Below are 19,186 nucleotides of genomic sequence, written 5' to 3'. Positions count from 1 at the left end.
ATGTTTGCAGAGGTCTACTTGCAGTTGATGTGAAGGTCTAGTGTACTGGGTTTTTTTTATACACACCTGAGACCTAATTGATCCATTATTAGTCACAGATTAAGCTTATATGACAAGGCGACAACGCGTATGTCTTTGCAAAAATTGACTCAATGGGCTTTACCAAGCTGTGACTATTAGAATACTTTTTGAAAGTTTCGTTTTGCACTAAAACATTACTACAAAAGCTGTTGGGGTTAAAATTAGCCATTTCTTGAAAACAAATCTTGATTAGAAATATATTTTAGCAGCACCTTAGGTCAATTTGTACACAAGCGACAAGACTTTTGTCAGGGAGTGTATATATTAGTTTATAAATTAACTTATTAACTAATATTTAAATAAGTAAATTGATATGTTTAAATTGAATTAACTCAAAATTTTAAACACTTAGCTTATTAAATTGAAATAACAAGTCTTTTTGATATTGGTACCAAAGAGTGCATATTAGTTCCTCAAAGATACTGGTACTAAATGTATACATATCTGTACCTAAATGGTATAAAGGACCTTTTTAAAGGATACTGTCCCAATGACAGCTTGGGACCATTTTTTGACATTAGACACACGCTAAATATGAAGTACTACACTATTAAGGTGCAACACAATGCAGTTGTCTATTCTAACGCATACATCTTGATCTTCTATATTTATAAAACAAATTGTTAAGCATTCATCATATACTTTTGATAAATGCTATAATTTCTATAATTATTTAAGAAATAACATACTCTCTCAGAAAAAAGGTACAAAAGTTTTCACCGGGGCGGTACCTTTTCAAAATCTAAAAGGTGCATATTGGTACCTCAAGGGAACACACTGGTGCCTTAGAAGTACATACTGTACTGTTACCTCAAAGATCTGTACCTAAATTGCACATATGAGGACCTTTTTGGAAGGTACCGGCCCAGTGACAACTTTTGTACCTCTTTTGAGAGTTTACCAATAACAGGCACTTAAACAATAACAAGTGCTAAACCAGATATTATCAAGGTTTATTGGTCCATGGGACCTACAACTAAAACATGTTTAAACAAGAATATAAAATATGATAAACTTTCTGCTGGACATAGCTACATTTAAATGAATAGAGTAATGTACATGAGTTTATAAATGAAAACATTCATCAAGACTGTGCTGCTGTATAAGGGTGTAGCCATATACATGCAATTATCATAAAGTCAGTGTTTTTGTCCTGTGATATTTTCAGCTTGTGGCTTAACTATATTTACATCCAAGAGTCTGAAGGTGTTGTATATATATAGGCATTGTGTTCTGGATGCTGGTCATCAGCATTGGATGTTGGTTGGGCAATGTATTTCAACCAGGGTCCTTGGAAAAGGAACATTCTCATAAAAGGTTCTTTGTTAACTGAGATCACCATAAGGACCATACTAGTACACCAGCTAACTCTCCATTATAAACCAGTCTGAACATTCATGGTGATCTAAGCAGATCTTTTCAGCAGTTGTGGTTTACATCTCTGATGGATCTTTCTTTTTTCTGCACCTCACGCATGTCAACATATTCTGTGTTGTCTGGATCATGCTGTCTTACTTTCCTCTGAAACAGAGTAATTATTTTAAGTACTTTCATAAAAGAAAACTGAGGCACAAACACATCATTTCTCGAATGTATTTAGATCTATGTACTTTCAGGATATCCAGCAACAGCTAACATGTTAGTATATGGGCTCTTACCTGCATTGGCACATAGGTGAGAGTGTCAGAAGACTCAACCTTTGTAGCCTAAAAAAACAAATAAATGAATGTATACTGTGAGGGAAAAGGTACAAAAGTCGTCACAGGGATGGTACCTTTTAAAAGAGTTCCTAATATGTCCCCTTTAGGTACAGATATGTACTTTGAGATACAGTAAAAATATGTACCTTTTAATTTGCACAAAGGGTACCACCACAGCTGTTGTACCTTTATTTTTAAGATACATAACAGCTTTTGGCAAGGCATCATTTGTATCATTATGTAATGTATCATTACAATCAAGGTTTAAATAACTAACAATTTGATGCATGTATTTTTGTCAGTTTACTGGAGTAAAGAATTTAAAAAGATTTTTTACAAAAGAAAAACGTTAGTGGTCCATTAAAAAAATATATTTTTATACAAAATACATGTATTTTCAAACAAGACACTAATATAAGATAAAAGATTAGTATATACTAATAAACCAACAGAAATGCATATGAAATCAAATGAAATATTAGGAATTACCTTCAATCTGATGTAGAGACCGGTGATAACTGCACCATAAAGAAAGAGGACCACCACTATAACAATCATACCAATGATTACAAGGGTGTATATGTTTTCATGCGAGGTCTCGTCTGTCGGCGGGCAATTCTCCAGTCCTGGTGTCTGGGTAGGGCATGAACACACTCTCGACGGTGGAGGAAAAGGAATATTTGAACCTTAAAGTAATTAAACGTATATAATTTTACATTACATTGGTCAATCTACACAATTTCTTACAATTTTAGAAGATAATGTTTATAAGAATATATTACTTACCACTGAAAAGCTTGATTTCCGGTCCTTTTCTAGTTAATACTGGAAATGGTTTAACTTGGGAAATCTCGCAGAAAAACAGTAGATCTTTGTATCTGGCCTCCGGTTTCTTCAAGGTGAATTTGAATTTGTTGTCCGTATGATCCCAATCGCACGTATTATTTGGGTATTGGATTTTTTTAATCTCACACACAATTTCGCCCTTGTTCGTTTTTAGCTTGGCCTCCCATTTAAGGCCTTTGTGTATATCATGCACACATGTGACACTGATCGATCCATTTTCATAAAGAGTGTGGTCCAGCGGGAAACTCACATTAAAATCGGAAAAAACTGAAATAAACAAGAAAATTACAGAATTACATTTTACTTAAAGGAAAGGTTTTATGTTGCTTTATTATAATTCACTTATATGTGAGGTCACTGTGTTTTTGCCAAGCAAGATGTGGATCGACAACTTTGTTGGACCTGGTACAACATCCTTTTAAGAAAATCATAATACAACTAACCCCCAAATGAAGGACAAATGATAGGTTTTTAAAAATTAATAAATAAGCTTTTCATTGATGTATGGTTTGTTAGGATAGGACAATATTTAGATAGGACAATATTATAAACAACTATTTAAAAATCTGAGGGTTCAAAAAAAAATCGAAATATTGAGTAAATCGCCAAATGAAGTCTTTAGCAACTGCATCCACTCACAAAAATAAAGTTTTACATATTTATGGTGGGAAATTTTACTAAATATCTTTATGGAACATAATCTTTACATATTAATAGTTTTTGGTATAAAAAATTGATACTTTGGCCCATACAATGGGCGAATTGGTTTTGTGGTCCAAGGTCAAATTTAATCCTAAAGATAGGATGTTGATACAATGACAATGAAGTTGATCCAGGTGCATGTCTTATTTGGCAAAAACTAATAAACCCACTACTAAAATGACTTCAAATGTTTTTTTTGTCAGTGTATTTCAACAACTTCTAGCTTAACTTGTCACACACTAATCGACCAGCATAGCCCCTTAAATAGGGGATCATCAGTCCTTATAAAGTTTAACCTCCTAAGACCTGAGCTTTGGTTTGTCTTCTTTTTTCAGATTTCTTCCAGCTATTTGGGGTTAGGATGAACCAATAAATATAACCACCAAATATTTTTCTTATAACATGAAGCAGTATAAGTATCCACTTTTGTGTACAACAGGTTCCAGTTACACAGAATTAAGTATCATGGTGCACACAACAAAAAATGTGATGTCCATGTATGTGGACAAACCAGGTCTTAGGATGTTAAAATTATTCAAAGTTCATCAAAGATGTTTTTGTATAGGTTAATATGTTCACAAAACATTAGTTGACAACAGCATAAGAGAAGTATCTTCATTTAGCTTCTTACCATTTTGATGTATGAGAGAAAGGATAAAGATGAGCAGGGTGAATCTGTTAGTCATGGTAACGTGTCCTTGTCAGTTTGACGATGGTGTGATGGTGGCTAAAGCAATTTGGTTTGTTTTTACTGGAGAGAAGAAAAAAAACAGGAAGTATGTGGGTTTAGTGATCAATATCACCCCTGACACCTCACTTGTAAGTCTCACTTGAGGTGTGAGGTAAACAATTTAAAACATTTAAAAAAAATTAAAAAACAACAACATTTTTACAATGACATACCTTGTGATATTTAAATCCAATGACTGAGGTTTGTCTTACGTTTAAGGTGTCCCAGCACAGATGCACATCTGTAAGGAAGTGAGTGGGCAGCTTACTGGTAATATGTTGTTGTTGAAAGGAAAATGTTTAAACTACAACCATGTTAGGAAAAACCCATATCCTACAACATGAGTAATAAAGTAATGAAGATCCACTTACTTTCATATGGTATTTTGCATTTTCTTATCTATACTTTTAATATTGTCATATTATTCACACTAGCATTATGTGTTTTTGTGTCCAAGCAAATATCATTTTTGTTTTACATTAGTGACCAAATATATTAAAATATATGTGATCTAAATTTGTTTTTTACCCTTAATGGGGCGCTTTCTGAGATAGGGCTTAAATGCAAGACTAAAATAAAATACTTGTTTAATACTTGCACTGAAATAACTTAAAATATATCATTGGCATTGTTTTATCTCAAGATGCACACCAGCAATGTTTTTGTAAGGTGTGTTTGTAAAAAATTTAATATTTGAAAATATTTAAGGCCTAATCCTGACTTAATCTAAACCTGGTTCGGGAAACCACTCCAATAAGACAAGGAAATCAAGGCAAAAGTTATTAGCACTGTTATTGACCTATTTGTCATGAGGGATGTTTGTGATTCAGATACTGTTTTTGTAAAGTAAGCTTTTTGTCCCACATCCTGTTGAAATGGCACAAAATGAAAGCTTAGCCACGAGTGTCATCATCCTGCTCGTGTTTTCTTCATAGGCGAGGTTCACAGAACTGAGATGCACACAACTCAATATCATATCTTGTTTTGCAGCAGAGAAAGACAAAGGCACTTGTTGTTAAATTTTTTACGACTTGCATTATTTCCAATCAGACTTTATAGTAGATAAAAGATAAAGTAACTGATGAGGATAATTACAACAGAGCCAAAGCTAAACAGCTTGCTGCAGCACATGTTGTTTTTATTTTTAGATTAGTGTTGTGGTTTCTGGGCTCTTTAAAGCATGTATGTGCGCCACTTACAACTTTGGGACATATAAAAGAGTATCTACCACACCCATTTCGCACCGAACATACAAGCCAACCTACACTTTTAAAAGTTATGTCAACTTATCACAGGTAAAAACTTAAAATAGTAAGTTGAATTGACTTGCAAAAGTCAATGTTTTTTTTAACTTCATGCTGCATTTTGTTTTACAGTGTAGCTATCCACAATCTTTGTCTGCAATTTAAAAAATACAGACCCATTTCTTTTGCCTTTGCTTTTGATCATTTCGTCAGAGCCCTATGCCATAGGTATAAGATGATTTATTGTGCAAATGTAAATTTAATTGAAAAATATAGTACAGCAGTAATCAAATATTTAGAGAAATTGCAACATTCTTCTTCATCCAACAGCCTTTGGCTTCATACACAAGATAATTGTGACCCTGCCAGTGAAAACCCAGCTTAAGTATTTATTTGTGGTTTACTAAAATCATCCATAATTTAAAGAACATTCTGTGAAAATATAAACTTGAGTTATGTCATGTCAGCATGGCCGGACTTACCATTGGGCTTGATTGGGCTTGAGCCCAGGGGCCCCGGCCAATAGGGGCCTCCGTGCTTGCTTGCGTTCGTTTGATTTGTTCAGTCGTTTTCATTTTTTATTTTACAGCCTATTGGTTGGTGCGGAATTGTTTGGTGCTGCATTTAATTCGTTAATATATATATGTCAGTCATCTTGGTGCTGAATATGACGCGTTTACTGCTTTTGAAACCCATAGATGCTATAGCACAACGCGAAATGGGAGTCACGAATGAGCTTTACATGTAACGAGAAAGAGCAACGCGAAAATGAAGCGCTCAGTATGAAAAAGATTACTAGAGAAGGCTATGGTCTTGTAACTCTGTTTTTTCTTGTTTGTTTGTTTGTAATCTAACGTGATACGCCGGTATACGCAGTATACCCACTAGGAACGGTCAATGACTTCCGTATACCCATTTAAAAAAGCGTGAGGATACTTACCAGTGTTTGACAAACCTTTGACACTTTCATTCATAAATTGACATCTGAATCACTCACCATTCGCATGCTCCACTTGCTACTTTGGCGGGTTGAACCTCTTATACAGTCTGCTATTTGGTATTTGGTGTATTTGACTTCATGCGGCACTGCGCGATCCGATCATTATATGAAATCAAATTATCACGGCGCAAAAGTGACTGTAAAGCAGACGGGTGTATTCATCACCAAGCAGTCTGCGTAGCGCCAAATGAAATCCAATCTGCTCGCAGTTTGCAGCTCACACGACACTGTAACCATAGTTTTCGAAGCATAGCTACGAAACATAACAAAATCCGGAGAGTTAACAACGCACATATGATTATGTCAACATTTAAATCATCAGTCCAGTTTATTACTTCATCTGGAGGTGAGGATGCACTAAATTATGGCCATGTTGATGTCCTGATGGTTTTTGATATAATCCAGTAGCTAGCCTAACTTTCCTGTAGTTTCTCTTTCAGCATGTTTGCTTGTGCTTAACAGAATCACAGTTTAAACTTCTGAAAAGTGTTCATTTTTATATCTACCTTCAAGGTTTTAATGTATAACGTTCATATCAGACGCAAAAATTAATTAATGATCATCTTCTCCACTTTGGATTTTGGTTTCTAATATTACATGATGGTCTTGTTATAATTATTAAATAACATCCTAAAATCTTTTGTTTTTCATTGTTAAACACTGCACCTGAAAATACACTTGTTGATTATGTTTATAATGTTATATGGTGTGTAATAAGGTGAATGTTTATCAAGACTTATTATTCTTTTCTTAAGCTAAGTCTAACACAATGATTTTAAATGTTGTTATGGGGTATTTTTTAATGTGCAGGATTAATGTGGATTTGTGACATCCCTAAAAATACATGATTTAATTTTACACTGGGCTTATGTTCTGCTTTAGAGATATAGTTTCCTAGTCAGGTTTTATCCTAGTCCAAGCCTAAAATGCATGTTTGATCTGTCTTAATTTAAACACATCTTGCACTGATAAATCTTAACATATTTCATTGCCATTGTTTTGCCTCTCAAGTCGCACACCAGTAATGTTTTTTGTAAGGTTTGTTTGTAAAAACTACTTGAATGCCCTAATATAACCTAGCAATAGGCCTAGTGCTGGATTAATCTAAACCCTGTCGGGAAACTTCCCTAAAATGTAGTTCTATGATATTTTTTATTTTACGTTGTTTACTGTATGTGCACTCTCAGAAGATAATTTACACAAGCTGTCACTGGGGTGGTACCCTTTGAAAGTACACCTTTGTACCTAAAAATAATGGGTACAAATGTACCTATATCTGTACCTAAATGGTAAACATTAGGACCCATTTAAAGGGTACCGTCCCAGTGACAGCTTTTGTACCTTTTGTTCTGAGAGTGTAGGGCCCAAAATTTATTCAAGCCCCGGGGCCTCCACCCTGGTAAGTCCTGCCCTGCATATCAGCGATTGAAGTGAGATTAATGCTTGAAATCAAACTGTTATGATCTTTATCTCACAATTAGATTTGAGACTTTAGATTTTCACAGGCAGAGTCTCAACTGATTGCCACCTTCTTTAACTGGAAGAAGAGTTGGGAAAACGTCCCGGGGAAGTCACATTCAACATTCATGTCGAGAAATGTTGGCAAACTTGACTAAGGGGCTGTCCACACGGAGACGCGAATCACTGTATACGCATAAATTTGTTATCGTATTGGCGTTTCATCCACACGGATCCGGCGATTTCAGAGAGTGAAACCGCTATTTTTTGAAACCTGGTCCTAAAGTGGATAAATCTGAAACCGACACCCTTGCGGTTTCGTCTGTACAGCCAATCCGTATATTTTGTGAAGCGAAAACGTCATCACATCACGTGTCGGAAGCGTCCCACGTAACAGCAACAACAATAACGGCGGATTACGTGATTGTGTTCGTGCTACAGAAGCTACTAAAGCCTACTAGCTTTATTACAGCAAAATCTATTGCGTCTATGCAATTGTGGTGACCAACAAGCGATAATGGACAACACCATACGTTGGCTATGCGCATGCTCAAAGTCTTCTTCTCCGTGTATAGTGTATATCTGTGGCAGAATTACAGCGCCCCATACTGGTCCGGCATATATACTACACCGCTTTCAGTCGGTTTCAGTGGTTTCGTGTTTACGGATTATTTTTTTAGAGCAAGGAAAAAAAATGATCGGATAGGGAATGCACCGGCTTCGTGTGGATATAGCCTAAAGCAGAGATCAGGGAGATTGTCACTATCCGCACTAAAGCTGAGATCATGACAGAACAGCACATCACGCACTCCTTATGATCTTGACATAAACAAAAATGCACATGCATGGTTTCTCGATAGGAAAATGAAATATAATTAGCAAACTTTAGACGCCGTGGAAAACCTTTACGGTATGTGTGTGAATCCATGAATAGATTCTGAAAAATCATTGGCAGTTTGAATGAACCAAAAATCAATTGATCCTGGACAATTCCTGATCGCATTTTCTGTGTATTTTCTGTAATCTTTGTGTGAAAAGGACTTCGGTTTCTGATGTCACTAAAACCAACACATGCTGAACACACATAGCTTTTATTGCACTGTAAGTCGCTTTAGAAAAAGTGTCTGCCAAATGTGTAAATTTAAATATAATATCGATGCATCTTAAATTTAAAGCAATTGTCGTATAAAATGAAATAATTTAGGTCACAAGGAAATGACAGAAAGTTATTTAGTTGTTTTTTGACCAGTCGGATGTGCGAAAAGTGGACAGTTATCTCAGTTTCTCGATTTTGGCAGAAAATAATGGTGTTTCTCAGAAAAAGATAAAAAAGTTGTTATAACCACTCTCTCACTTTTCATTAATGCCTACCATCCTTACCTATAACAAGCAAGAAAACATTCAAGTGAAAAGCACGTGTAGTCACTACATGCACATTTTACATGGTTAATGTCCTTATGGAAAGCTTATGAAGTGTATATGTTGTAATACACATGAGTTTGAGGTTTAAGGTTTATTGCCTGCTATGTGCACTGAAGTTTGGCATTGACAATCTACTACATTTGTTGTTTGATATCTTCATGTTATGTAGCATGCAGTTGGTATAGTTTTTCCCAGGTGAAAAGGTAGTACACTTCCATAGTGTACTTAAAGTGCTTTATTTTCGCACACTATTTTTGTACTTAATATACTAAAAATTCATCTTTAGTACTTCTTAAGATGTTCTTAAGATCATCTAAGTGTACTTCACTGTGCTATTTTGAGACACCATAAAAATGAACTAAAATGTGCTAAAAATTTATTTTAAAAATGTATTTAGGTACACTTTGTATGAAAGTTGAGTTCAAGTTTAGTAAAAGTGTTAACTAAATACATTTTTTAATACAGAGATAGTATGTTAAAAGTGCATTTTAGTTCATATTCATGGTGTCTCAAAATAGCACAGTGAAGTACACTTAGATGATCTTAAGAACATCTTAAGAAGTACTAAAGATGAAGTTTTAGTATATTAAGTACAAAAATAGTGTGCGAAAATAAAGCACTTTAAGTACACTATGGAAGTGTACTACTTTTTCACCTGGGTTGTCAAGCTAAATGCTTTTTGTTTGTCATATGTTTCATTCATTATGCTTTTCATTGAACCACTAGCCAGGGGCTGTCTAATTTTGACTAAAAGTTGTCCTGTATCAGTATCATTTAAAGAGGAAGATTTTACATTTTTACATCACTTAGGGCCCTCATTGGACAATAACGTGCACAGTTGGTTGTTGTGATACTTGTCCCGCCCCTCTGTGATTGGACGGCCATGTGAGAACTAACATTGACGAGCTGAGCTTTTAAAGTTGAATCTGTTTCAACTGTCGACGCTCAGCAGCGAGCGCGGAAAAAGTGCCAAGTGCCGGTTTAACCTTGTTAAAAGAGTTGTTTAAACATTGTATTTATTTTAAATATAAAATAGTTTATTTAATTGTTATAAAAAGAAAGAAAATGAAAACAATCAAATATGATTAATACACATTAATACACACATGTGGAAAACTGTACATATGGATACATACAGGTGAGAATACATGTAAGTGCATGTAAATACATGCAGATGGAAATGACATGTAAGTACATGTGAATACATGCAATTGGAAACAACATGTGAGTGCATGTGAATACATGCTACTGGAAATGACATGCGAGTACATGTGAATACATGCGAATACATGCAATTGGAAATGACACGCGATTACATGTGAATACATGCAGGTGGCAATACATGTTAGAATACATGTGAACATTACAGGTGATGATCACACCCTTAAAATTTCCTATAGCTGTCTTTTTGTGTAGCCATAGGTGCCATAGACCCGGTGTCCCTCCATTTCCAGATTATCTTCATTATCTGTGTCACAGAGAAAGACATGAGTGACGGATTCGATTGCATTATTGTCATAAGAGTGTAAACTTGAGAAAACCCTTTTGGACAATAAATCTTATTTAAACATTGTAACGAAACAATATATTAAATCTAATCTTATAATAATATGTTTTTGTTACAAGTACAAATTCAAATGAATTAACGTCATACAATATACTGTAGTTCCTGTGAGATCAGGTTGATAAAAAAGTGCTGGCGAAGGTGGTCTTTCTAGAGAACTTAGTTAAAGTAGTTAAGCAAACACACTAATGAGGGCACTACCACACAAAACCAGTTTCTCACCTGTAGCATAAAGATGCAGGAAGTAATGATAAGAATAGCACATAGCAGAGGAAGTGGACCCACATCATCACTCACAGATGACCGCTCCGAAATCCGGCTCTGACTCTGCATGAATGCAGTCGGGCAATTTAGATTTTCTATAAAAGATCAAGATCAATAATTAATAACGTTGTCCAATCGCTCTGACACCAATAGACATCTTTGTTTTGACAGGGCATTGCTCTGTGAGAAAACAGGAAGCCAGCAATGTCTGCGTCTATCACTGTCTTTAGGCTTCCCGTCTTTGAAGATTCCTAAAGGTTGATTTTTACGCACTCTTATCATAAAAACATCTACTTTTCAAAGAAAAACATAATTCACACGTCACAAGTCAAAGTTTCCATAGAGCATTGTAAAATCAAAACATAGAGCACATAGTGCTATTATGTCAAATGTGCTTTGCCGGGGAGGCCCCATTTCCATCGCTTGTGCATGGAGCCGACCACAACTTTTCAGTTTTATTTTTCGGCACCTCACCACATCAACGTACTCAAACATACTCTCTGACTCCCTCTAGAGTATTTACAAAAAAATCACAGTGTAAACTATTACTTAAATTGCTACTATACATTGTGTTTTAATATTTTTATGATAACATTACCTTAACATTTCATAAGTAATCGTATTTGTTCTTAAAAGTTTGTTTGTTAATAGTTTTTTTTTTTTTGATCTAAAAAATAACTATATTACTAAAAATAGTTGCATTTAATACTTTAAAGTCTTTTTATATTGTAAATGACTTAAAAACATGCAGTAGAAAACAAGTCAATCCCTTACCTTGTATGTAAACAACAGTCCCATTCCCAAAACTTCTGAGATATGGAGGTGGGTAGAGAACCTCAACCTTACAGCGATAGACGTCTGTATCTTCTCCCTTGAGTCCAGAGATGATCATATCTACTATACCAGAGCTTATATTGCCTCTGCATTGAACTGGTCCATCTGTAGCAAAGTACGGCTTAGACAGGTTGACGTATGCACTACATATCCTCTGCTGGCCATGCAATCCTCTATACAGAGATACCTGCATTTCTTCTGGCCTTAATTCTGAGCTAAAGAGACATTGTAGAGGGACATTTTCCGGTTTCCCTTCCACACGATAAGGCTGGGAAACATGCAAGGCTAGAAACAGATAAAAAAGAGGATGAGATGCTTTAAGTTCAAACAATTTAAGAAATAAAATAGAAAATAAATATTTTTTTAATTTTTAAATAAAAAGTGTTTTTTAGGTGTAGTCCCAATTCTTATTAATAACAATAATATTGCTTCAGTTATTTTGTGTTAAATTCATATTTTAGTTCAGAACAGTATACATTCTTCAAGTCAAAGTTTCCATAGAGCATTGTAAAATCAAAACATAGAGAGAAACTGAGAAAAGCGCTATATAAATGTAAGGAATTATTATTAAGGAATTCTTATCTAAATTTTACTTTAGAAAGTTTAGGAAAATTTTCCAAAATGCCTTAGAATTCCTTCCAAACATAAGGATCAAGCTTTCAGTATCTGCAAAGCTTTGACCACTTCACCTTAGTTATTGCAGATAAATACAATATCTGTTAGAGAATACAACCCTATAAATTACAATATAAAGAAAAAACAATAATAATTAAAATAATATAAAAATACATTAAATTAAACATGAAGCCATGCAGATACTTACCAATTCCCAGTGGGATATATATAAGGTTTGTGATAAGAATGATAATCATTGTGACATATAAGCACACACAGTGATCCCCCGGGTCTTTTTATACTTTTTTAAACTGAGTGAGTTCTGGAAAGCTTTGTGACATCAGTAATGTGGCAGGAAACCTCAAGCCGGCTGCAAATGCCCGTAAAGTCTTCAAAAATGTGCAAGTAATGTAGCAAATTTGCACAATATGTGTAATCGAGGGGAAACTATTGAATAAGCAGATTAAGATTAGAAAAAAACAGCTCAACGCCAGTGGAACTGGAAATTCGGTTAGGGTGTGGTTTGACTTTCAGCCTATCACCAGTGGTCAACAGATTATTTGGGTTTATGAATATGGGGGAAATATTAAAATCAGATGCACTCAGTATGAAAGCATTGCACGCTCAGCGCTTTCAAAATACGTTGAGGACAAACCCTTTGTGCTTTGCAATTAACATATTTTCTGCAGCTCTTTGGTGAATTTTGACAACACATTTCTGATCATGAGAAAACAAGACAGGGTGCAATATATTTAAAAGGCCTCTAGGGCGCACTCTTCATTCAAGAAGTGAAATGCAAGAATAACAAAATATCAAGTTTAGTCTTTTTAAATATTTTTACTGGAGAAAAACACAGGAAGTATGTGGGTATGGTGATTAATTTCACCAACAGACATTATAAGTATTACTTGGTTTATAGCTCTATAATGAAACATTAATATTAAACCTTTTTGTCTTGATTTTTTCATATAGTGTAATTGTTATGTAACATTTATTCATAGTCCAATGTTAAAGAATAATAATTAACTTAAATTAAAATAGTTTAATTGTAAAGCAATTTAATTTGAAGACACTTTTAAGCCAGTGGAATGGAAGATAGGACCATGAACTTTACAATCATTTATTAACATTAGTTCATGCATCAACTAAAAAAATAATTTGTCAACAGCTCATTTCTACAGCATTTATAATTTTTATGATACAAAAACAATTGTTCACTGTTTGAGGTCATCAGTTAATGTTTACAGGATACAGCTTAAAAAATATTAAATGTTGACATTTAAATAAATGTAAAGTAAATACTGCAGAAATATTGTTTATTGCCAGCCCATATTAACTAATTTATATTTATGTAATTTATATAATATTGTTTTTAGCATATGTTTTTATACCCTTATTGATTGCAAATCTCTTATAGTATACATTTTCAGTAAAACTTTACAATATGGTTGTATTTGTTAGAATTAAAAAATGCATTAGCTAACATGAACAAACAATGAATAATATATTTTTTCTGCATGTATTTATTCTTGTTAATGTTAGTTAATGTCAATACAGTTGTTCATGTGAGTTCATGGAACATTTACTAATATTAACAGCTACAACTTTTAATTTGATAAATGTATTAGTAATGCTGAAATTTACATAAACTAAGATTAATAAATCCTGTGGAAGCATTGTTCATTGCTATTTCATGTAATGCATTAACAAAAAAACCTTTTTGTAAAGTGTTACCCATGTACAGTGCAGATTTTACCTAATATATTAGAACGTGTGTATTACAATGAAACAATGTTTCAGTTTCTGCATTGTTTTGGTTAAAATCAACTCAATGTTTTTATCAAATACATATTTTTATTTACTCTCCTAAAATTATGGGGGGATCAAATATAAATTGCTTGCTTTTCCGATGAAGACCACCAGTGAAATTTACACTTGTGACCCTGCTTTTAACCCAGCTGAAGTAATTTTTTTGATTTACATAATGTAAAGAACATTCTGTAAAAATATAATATTGATATCTTTAATATTGACTAAATAAGGTAATGTCAAAGATTGAAATTAATAATTAAAATCAAACTTTAATTATGAGAATTTAGTTTGAATTTCACAGATCACATATTAATTATACCTTTTATCCAAAGTGGCTTACACATGAAAATGTAACAATTTTGTCTGAATTAAAAAAAAAAATCACAAAATTTTAATACACTTGCTTTGAAGAAATGCAGGAGCGAAAGACATTTACAGCAATGAAACACATGTTTCCATTAAAGTCAGAGTGTGTCATAGTGTTTCAACATAAAAAGACATCATGCAATAGCTCTTTTTGGCTTGAATAGCCAGTGCTACCCATGTGATGTCCAGCACAGTTAAAGGATAACCCAGAGCTTGCACAGATGTTATGTATTGCTACTGTAAGTAAGGTCTCTGGATGCTGGTTTTATCTGCGCCTGAATCCTGCAGGTCTTGTGTTCATGTAGGTATTCTCAGGTGGCTCCTTGTTCTTGAGTTTATACTAAAATAGAAAACACATACCTTGGCACTTTTTTATCTTATCAAATACACTGTAAAATATGCAGTAGGAAGTTTGAAAAACTTAATTATGCAAGTCAAAATATAATAATTGATATCATTTTCACAGTGACTATAAACATGTATAAAGTTTAAATAAACATGTGTCCATGCTAAAATTATCTGCATGAAATTTCATGCTGGTTTATAGTTATTTAATGGCCATCCAAAGCTGTATTACTTTCCAGGAAAACTGGTTGACCTGCTGAATGGACTAGTAAACACTAGTAACACTAGAGACAGTAGCATCTCATACAGCATTCAAACTAACATACAGGAATCAACAACAATAAAAAAATTGTGTGTGTGTGTGTGTGTGCAAGCATGTGATTTCAAATACTGAGACTTACTCCGAGGACAAAGGCAATGACTGTGATTACCAGGTTGTATGTAATAATCACCCCACCAATGATATAAAGTGTCAGTGTTAGACAATGAAAGGTCTCTTCTGTAGGCTCCTCAGCATCTAAAATCATACAAATTATATAATAAAAAAATCAGCATTGATAAATACAACTTTTTTACAGTGCTTTTTCATGATGTGCATTGTTGAAGCACATTTACATGTTTTTGCACAAAAGTTTACATAAAAAAATATGAGTAATACGAAAATTGACAGAGAGCGACAAAATGAGAAGCTTCCCCTTTCTTTACACTCTGTAAAGGTGTCAGCATTACACTGAAATAAATCTCTCATCCCAAAATCTAAGTTGCTTAAACTAATCACATAACCTCTACTATAACTCTTCTGATGATAAATTGCATGTGTTAAATTTGTGAATTTACATTTAAATGTGATGATGAAACTTTCCTCATACCTTTAATAAGCAGTATGGTGGTTGTGCTGTTCTTTAATCTGAGCTGAGTTTGGATTGTGCAGTTATAGATTCCTGTATTGTTAGATATAGTCTCCTTAATGATATATGAGACAGTGTTGTTTTGTTTGGACACCATATACATCCCCTCTGATTTGTCACTCATGTTTTTCATGTCTGCGGAGTGCAGCTCGGTGTCTTCTTTGTACAGACTGACAAATTCGAGTTCTTCATCCTCTTCCAGGTGCGGGCAGGGGATAATAGCTGTCGTGTTTTTATACACTCTTTTTATTTGCATTTTTGCAGCTGAAAGACAAGTGACACAGTCTCATCATTGCACATTTTGTCTTTGAAAGAGAAAGATTGAGAGAGGGAATAAGATTTTGTAGAGGATGTGGTTCACAGGGAGTCAAGCAGGCAGTTTCCTTTGGTTTGCTTGCAATTTTTATTTTGCTAAATCAATTTAAATGTATTTATTGCTAAATAATTTAGAGAGTTTTAAATATACATAGATTTATATGTTGCATGTCACACAAATCAACCAATATAAATAGGGATTTAAAAAAAAACTCAAATAAAGAGACAACAGAAATTCTCAAACCTTTGTCGAGACAGCTTTTCCCACAGTAACAGAATAAAGAGGATTCGGTAAGTTCTGGATGAAAAGGTGTAAGGAGAACAACCATAGCTAAAATCCAGTGCTCAAGCATTTCGCCTCTACTCTTCTGAGCACATGAAAACAGGAGAATATGACCTCAGAGCTTTCACAGACAGATGCGTGTGGGTGGAGGCTTTTACGTCACATTTCAATACTTCACACAACTGAGCAGGTGACAATCTGACAGGAGATTAGAAATGTTCAAAGCACTGGACTATTTTTTCTCTATACATAATATTAAATTTTCCCTCATATATTTTCTTTAGTTCTCAATGTAATGAAAACCAATTGGAATTGGCCAAATTTTATCATTCTTACATAACCAACAAACTTTTTTGGTAAAAATCAAACAAACACCTACACACTAGTTATTTTCCATTCTTCACGTGCGAAAACAGAGGGAGTCATACTGGGACTGAGTCATTTTCCTAGTTGTACCGTTTTACATCAGATAATATTTATTCAGTATTTTATTCATTACTTAAAGTGAAACTCCTCTGCCTTCCTCTGTCAGTCACATCTGTAACACAAGTATATTACCATGCAGTGCAGCGTTGCAGAAGTAAGAGGAAGTGAACAACAGAGAGAGGAAAAACAAGGTGTTGTCGGTATTGTTGTGGTCTGTTTGCATATTGAATGTTTTTTTGTATATATAATCTGCACAGTAAACATGCAAGGAAAACAAACTACTTTTTACCACCAGCACACAACACTTTCAATCTGTGACTTCAATGTATAAGCAAGCAAAAAGTTTTAACTGTAAATGCAGTAAACTGATTTTATATATTTTTTTATTTAATAGACCCACAAAATAATCTAAATTTAACCTCTGGATAAACAAAATTCTTCTGGTTTATTTTTAACCCAATGCTGGGTAAATATTGGACAGAACACATGTTGGGTTATAAATAAAACTATGATGGGCTGTTTATAACCCAACCATGTGTTGACATAACCCTCCACTGCCTTGAAACAACCCAGCATAGGTTTATTTATTAACCCAACATGTGTTCTGTTAAATTTTTTCCCAGCATTGGATTTCAGAGTGAATAGCATTGATGTTTCTGATGTATGTGCGGCATGTTATGCATATCTTTATAAGCTTCTTTTGTTGCTTACTATATTAATTAAATATATATTTTAAGTTGATATGTATACCATCTCATAAACTAGCTGTGCAAATCACATGCAGTAACAGATATAGCCACTAAATGGCAGAGTACACATCCATGACAGACTACAGGACTAGTTGGTTTACCACTATAAACCACTATAAAGCTGTAAAAAGTTTATATTATACATGGTATAAGTTTTGAAAAACAAAGATTAGAAAGATTTTATTTTTGATGGATGTTTCTAAATGTAATTCGGGTAAATTACAAAACAAAGTTCATAAAAACTTTTTTTTAATCTCTTAAAAATTAATTACATGTATATTTTTGAGTCAGGAACAATTGGTTAATACATTTTTGTTTATTGAATGACATTTCTGTACTTCTTTATGATTTTTTTCCACAATATTTTTGATATTCCTATTCAAATGTCAGTTGGTACAACCAGTCATCGTCTATTTGCCAGATAAATTTAATCCAGTTCAATTGATAGCAATTATAGACAACATGCATCTATTAAGACTCAAATTATTAGCTGAATTATTATCTTATTCAAATTATTTTGCTTATGTTTTTTATTTCTTGGGATATTCATAACAGTTGCACCCTTTGACTTTTTGGTTGCACAACCTGACCTCTGCAATGAATTTACATTTAACAGACTTCTACTTGGATGCTGGTAAACTTTTGCCTGTGATATAAAATTCATAAATATACTTAAAATATACTCTAAATACAATTAAAATGTGTTTGATAAAATAGCATTTTACATTGGTTGTACCACCTGACACAGAAAGTGTACCAGCATACCCATTACATTAAAGTAGCAATTTTTTCAAAAGGCCCATAATTGCATTAGTACTACCTTAACATTTGAGAACATCCGAATTGTTGGGCAAAAGTTGAACATGAAATAATGCCAAAGTATCTTTTTTATCATTTAAAAATTTTAACAATTGCCTAAAACTGATAAATTGTACATTTACCCCACCCACCATTTCACAAGTTTGAGATACCAAAACAAAAACTAGTATTTAGTATTGAAAATACTAAAAATGCTTTCGTTATGTCACAAAGGGCAGGGTGCAATCACATGGATTTCTGGGCTGGACAGGAAACGGAGACGCCGGGAATGCGCATCGCTCCGCAGTGAAACTTCTATACAAGTTTGAGATGCCAAACAAAAACTACTAGTATTTTTTTTTTAAATACTGAAAATGTATTTAAACTATAAGTTTTATAGAATAAAGTGACACATCATGAATGCATCAAAGTTATTTTTATAGTATGCCCCTGGACACAAAAATATGCATGCTATGTCATTGACCCATTTTCTAATTTCTTTACACTGAATGCAGTGCATTTATTACAATGCAGGTCATATCTCCTATGTGGTCTCCTCACTGAGAACAACGGAGGATGATCTAGACCACAAAAATATGGCTGTGCTGAGATTGTAGTGGGCTCAGTTTCACACAGGGTTGTTGAGTCATTCACTCTCACTTGTTTGATGTGGTTATGCTTCAGGCCTTCTTTTTTTTTATACTACTCCCATTTCACACAACCT

At 33.9% G+C, this 19,186-nt stretch overlaps 3 protein-coding genes across 3 annotated transcripts; all 3 read right to left on the bottom strand.

The window, feature by feature from the left end:
• Positions 1 to 1,017: 1,017 nt before the first annotated feature.
• Positions 1,018 to 4,321, bottom strand: LOC135782819 (uncharacterized). Its single transcript, XM_065293330.2, has 6 exons — positions 4,233 to 4,321; positions 3,961 to 4,080; positions 2,568 to 2,894; positions 2,271 to 2,467; positions 1,740 to 1,787; positions 1,018 to 1,602 (listed from the first exon to the last, which is right to left on the bottom strand). The coding sequence occupies exons 2-6, from the start codon at positions 4,013 to 4,015 to the stop codon at positions 1,501 to 1,503; spliced, it is 729 nt and encodes a 242-aa protein (XP_065149402.1). The 5' UTR covers positions 4,016 to 4,080; positions 4,233 to 4,321; the 3' UTR covers positions 1,018 to 1,500.
• A 5,965-nt stretch (positions 4,322 to 10,286) lies between these two features.
• On the bottom strand, positions 10,287 to 12,767 carry LOC135782818 (cytotoxic T-lymphocyte protein 4-like). Its single transcript, XM_065293328.1, has 4 exons — positions 12,669 to 12,767; positions 11,786 to 12,130; positions 10,970 to 11,106; positions 10,287 to 10,651 (listed from the first exon to the last, which is right to left on the bottom strand). The coding sequence occupies exons 1-4, from the start codon at positions 12,715 to 12,717 to the stop codon at positions 10,568 to 10,570; spliced, it is 615 nt and encodes a 204-aa protein (XP_065149400.1). The 5' UTR covers positions 12,718 to 12,767; the 3' UTR covers positions 10,287 to 10,567.
• A 1,429-nt stretch (positions 12,768 to 14,196) lies between these two features.
• Positions 14,197 to 16,574, bottom strand: LOC135782817 (uncharacterized). Its single transcript, XM_065293327.1, has 4 exons — positions 16,451 to 16,574; positions 15,853 to 16,155; positions 15,385 to 15,500; positions 14,197 to 14,978 (listed from the first exon to the last, which is right to left on the bottom strand). Exons 1-4 carry the CDS (start codon positions 16,557 to 16,559, stop codon positions 14,904 to 14,906), a joined length of 603 nt encoding a protein of 200 aa, XP_065149399.1. The 5' UTR covers positions 16,560 to 16,574; the 3' UTR covers positions 14,197 to 14,903.
• Positions 16,575 to 19,186: the final 2,612 nt, after the last annotated feature.

The sequence above is a fragment of the Paramisgurnus dabryanus genome, chromosome 15 (assembly GCF_030506205.2).
Source record: "Paramisgurnus dabryanus chromosome 15, PD_genome_1.1, whole genome shotgun sequence".
NCBI classification, from domain to species: domain Eukaryota; kingdom Metazoa; phylum Chordata; class Actinopteri; order Cypriniformes; family Cobitidae; genus Paramisgurnus; species Paramisgurnus dabryanus.
The sequence above is the reverse complement of the archived record's forward strand: the minus strand, read 5'-3'. Positions and strand labels throughout refer to the sequence as shown.

What these genes read in the sequence shown, in the direction of transcription:
- LOC135782819 (XM_065293330.2), bottom strand. Translation starts at nt 4,015, where the DNA reads ATGACTAACAGATTCACCCTGCTCATCTTTATCCTTTCTCTCATACAT. An exon ending in GGAAATCAAGCTTTTCAGTG is followed by an intron (nt 2,468 to 2,567) that starts GTAAGTAATATA and finishes AATTACTTTAAG; the next exon opens with GTTCAAATATTCCTTTTCCT. An exon ending in GTCTCTACATCAGATTGAAG is followed by an intron (nt 1,788 to 2,270) that starts GTAATTCCTAAT and finishes TTGTTTTTTTAG; the next exon opens with GCTACAAAGGTTGAGTCTTC.
- LOC135782818 (XM_065293328.1), bottom strand. Translation starts at nt 12,717, where the DNA reads ATGATTATCATTCTTATCACAAACCTTATATATATCCCACTGGGAATT. An exon ending in GACTGTTGTTTACATACAAG is followed by an intron (nt 11,107 to 11,785) that starts GTAAGGGATTGA and finishes GATCTTTTATAG; the next exon opens with AAAATCTAAATTGCCCGACT. An exon ending in CCTGCATCTTTATGCTACAG is followed by an intron (nt 10,652 to 10,969) that starts GTGAGAAACTGG and finishes TCTGTGACACAG; the next exon opens with ATAATGAAGATAATCTGGAA.
- LOC135782817 (XM_065293327.1), bottom strand. Translation starts at nt 16,559, where the DNA reads ATGCTTGAGCACTGGATTTTAGCTATGGTTGTTCTCCTTACACCTTTT. An exon ending in GAAAAGCTGTCTCGACAAAG is followed by an intron (nt 16,156 to 16,450) that starts GTTTGAGAATTT and finishes CTTGTCTTTCAG; the next exon opens with CTGCAAAAATGCAAATAAAA. An exon ending in TCATTGCCTTTGTCCTCGGA is followed by an intron (nt 14,979 to 15,384) that starts GTAAGTCTCAGT and finishes TTTCTATTTTAG; the next exon opens with TATAAACTCAAGAACAAGGA.